The sequence below is a fragment of the Homarus americanus genome, unplaced genomic scaffold (genome assembly GCF_018991925.1).
Source record: "Homarus americanus isolate GMGI-L3 unplaced genomic scaffold, GMGI_Hamer_2.0 scaffold58237, whole genome shotgun sequence".
Lineage (NCBI taxonomy): Eukaryota > Metazoa > Arthropoda > Malacostraca > Decapoda > Nephropidae > Homarus > Homarus americanus.
Window position 1 is genome coordinate 117,279 of NW_024751891.1, and position 3,324 is coordinate 120,602.

General features: G+C 55.3%; 1 protein-coding gene across 1 annotated transcript; it reads right to left on the bottom strand.

Annotated features, from left to right (window-relative positions):
* Positions 1-347: 347 nt before the first annotated feature.
* Positions 348-2,789, bottom strand: LOC121854866 (protein phosphatase 1 regulatory subunit 12B-like). The gene has a single exon (XM_042349669.1). It carries the CDS (start codon positions 2,606-2,608, stop codon positions 2,009-2,011), a length of 600 nt encoding a protein of 199 aa, XP_042205603.1. The 5' UTR covers positions 2,609-2,789; the 3' UTR covers positions 348-2,008.
* Between the last annotated feature and the right edge of the window lie 535 nt (positions 2,790-3,324).

Consider the following 3,324-nt stretch of genomic DNA (forward strand, 5'->3'; position numbering starts at 1 on the left):
TTAAAGTCAACTTATATTCGATATGCAATGCAGGTGTTATTGTTTATTTTTTCAGTCAAAGGGCAATTGAATGATTCTCTTTCATACTGTAAAGTTACAAAGCGTTTGTCATGACTACGTATTTGATAATTGTTATGTATAGCCCGTAAGTGTTGTGCCAGTCTTGAATAGATAAACTGCATCATAATTTTCATTAGTGTTTCCATGTTCTCTTGTTTTTGCTTGTTTTTAGCAAGATGATACTGAATCTGGTTTCATTTGTACTGAGAACTTTAAATGGCTTTGTTGTTATTCTTTCTATCATTTATAAACTCAGTGTTACAAGGAAGGATATATAAATGCACAAGTATAAAAATATAACTATAATTCAGAAATATATGATCATATCTGAAGTTGATAATACAACGCTCCACCCGCAGATGAAGATCAAAACAAACACTGTTGTAAATAAGGAAACATCTCAACAGATAACAACAACTTAACATAATTCTTAAGGCACGATCAAGTGTATCACTGTAACGCCATCAACAAGTATGATGACCACCCGAGAAGGTCGCATCCGCACTCTCCACACGCCCGCAGGACACCCACACGCCTGTGGGACACCAACACGGCGCTGCTGCAGAAGTGAGGAGGCTCCTGCACCTCCCGGAGAGAGGCGCCCCTTCTTCTCTTAGTAGCTGGGAAGCCGTGGACTCGTAAACCATCATTCCTATGAGCTTCACACAGGACTTGAGGATTCTCGACTTCAGCAACTCTCCCGTGAGGATCTCTGCCCCAAGAGCTGGTACTTGGGAGAGGATCATGGGAGCGGCGTCATATAGGATCCTCAGTGTCACTGCTGCGGCCTCAGGAACGAGGATGTGACGTCACCAGGTCTTCTCCGTCCTACTGGCCTAGCAAGAACTCGCTGAGGAGTTACTTGCTTTCTGCTGCCCACCAACACCATCGAAGAGTCTCACCACCTGTCACACTCCCTCCCTTCCCAGTTACACATTTCCGTCGACACCACCGCGGAAATTAACACATCAGGTATTCCTCCTCACTTCTGAAAGGAGTAGGAAGTCCTGATAATTGTCGTGCAGTTGTTATACGGCGGAGGTAGGGAGGGAACGATGTGAGGTATGGCGCACCTGGTCTTCTTGAGGTACAGCTGCTGCAGGTGTGTTGACGCACCTGTGTTAATTAGTCCAGGCCAGGTGAAGATACGAAGTCTACGTGTGAAGATGGCACAGTACACAGCACAGTTTTAGGTTTTCTTCAGTAGATACATTAATATTTCAGCGTCGTTATGGGCGTGTATCACATTGAAAAATAAAATAGTACTTTTACGACATTTCAACAGCTGACACCACTCACAGGGTGATGACCTTCACATATTGCACATCTCTGGCGTCTGCACCCCATCCCTCACTCACTTGCCTCGCCACTATCCTTGTTCACTCAGTCAACAAAGTAATCACAACGTCAAGATAATTATATCAAGAGGCGGTGTAGAGGGCACGGTAGAGGATGGCCAGGTCCCCGGCAGGAGCCAGCTTAGGGTAGCAGCTCAGGGCCAAGGGACGCCCTCCTGCTGCCCTCCAGGGCGAGGGCCGCCGCCTCAGTCGCCACACGCCCGTGAAGAATAATACTGAGGTAACTTGTAGGACGGGGCGACCTAGGTGTACAGCCAGTGTGTAAGGGCAGAGCTGTCGGCAGCTGGAACATCCCTGGTGTTGGCAGGTGGTGGAGCCCCAGGGGTGGCGAGCACGGGTCAGGGTGCACTGTTGTCACGGGAGGCGCCGGGGTACACAGCGTCAACATCACAGACTGTAACATCATGATAGCCGAGACAGTGCGGACCACCCACACGGTGGCTCACACGTCTGGTCGGCCGCACAGTTCTGGGCGACACAAACACTCAGTATTGCACAGGGCGAGCGTGGCCGTCCCTGCCGCTCCTACGGCACTGTACAACACCACACACGCATGGCACGGGTCACTAAGCTAAAAGATATCACAACAACTACCGTGTGCTGGAAGCGGAACGGAGTAGGTACTGCATCACGTCATACTTGCCGCGCCAGCACGCTAGATGTAGGGGAGAAAACCCGTCACGGTTGGTGAGGTGCAGAGATGCCCCGTGCGCCACCAACACCTTGATAACCTCCAGGTTACCGTCCATACACGACTGCGTCAGCGCCGTCTGTCCATCTGCCGTAAAGCCGTTGATCTGCACCAGTTGAGAGTACCTCGTCAAGATCCGCTTCAGTTCTCGTGGGTCTCCGTCCTGTACGGCTCGAACGAACTCTGCTTGGCACCCAAACTGCTCCACTCCGGGGTACCCAGAGTCGGCGGAACTGGAACCCAAAGTCGGGCGAGGCAGACCGCTGGTAGCCGGGGCTGGCAGGACAGCTGTAGGTGGGAGAGGCGCCCCCCGTGCTCCCGCTGCTACTACTGCTGCTATTGCTGGTGGTGCTGTAGGCGGGGCTGTGTGCCGTGTAGGCGGGCGAGTAGAGCCGCTGGTCATCGTAGGGGTCGGTGAGGGGTGCAGGAGATGGCTGTGGGGATGCCAAAGGGGACGACTCTCCTGTCGACATGATAGAGTCGGGGAGAGGCGCGTCATCAGAACACACAGAGCTAGCGCGTTCCACCTTCATGACTGTGGATGATATATTACGATGGGACTCAACTTGTGTCCCTCAGGCTCAGACGCGGCACATGTGACCTCAGCGGGAGCTTATGGGTCGGTAGTACTCGCAGTGATTCTGGGGACTGACTGGCTGCTGCGCGAGTGCTAGTGTTGGGCTGCGAGTGTGGCGGCGGCGGCGGCTCAGGTCGTGCTGCGCCCTGGGCGCCGACCTGCACACCACCACGTGGGAAAAACTGACGGCAGCGTGAGAACGGTGTCAGCCGCGACACCCTCCTACCCTGCCACGGCCCGCCCACCCTGCCACGGCCCGTCCACCTTGCCATGGCCCGCCCGCTACTGCCACGGTCCGTCTACCTTGCCATGGCCCGCCCGCCCTGCCACGGTCCGCCCACCCTGCCACGGCTCTCCCACCCTGCCAAGGCCCATCTAACCTGCCACGACCCTCCCATTCTGCCACAGCCCGCCCACCTGCCACGGCCACCCACCCCACAGCCCGCCCACCCTGCCACGGGCCACCCATCCCACGGCCCGCCCACCCTGCCAAGGCCCTCCCACCCTGCCACTGTCTGCCCACCCTGCCACGGTGCCCTGCCCACGGCCTGCCCACCCTGCCAAGACCTCCCACCTGCCACGGCCCGCCCACTCTGCCACGGACCACCTACTCCCACGGCCCACCCCTGCCAAGAGCT

Excerpts from the sequence above, each read along its gene's own strand:
- LOC121854866 (XM_042349669.1), bottom strand. The coding sequence starts at position 2,608 with ATGACGCGCCTCTCCCCGACTCTATCATGTCGACAGGAGAGTCGTCCC.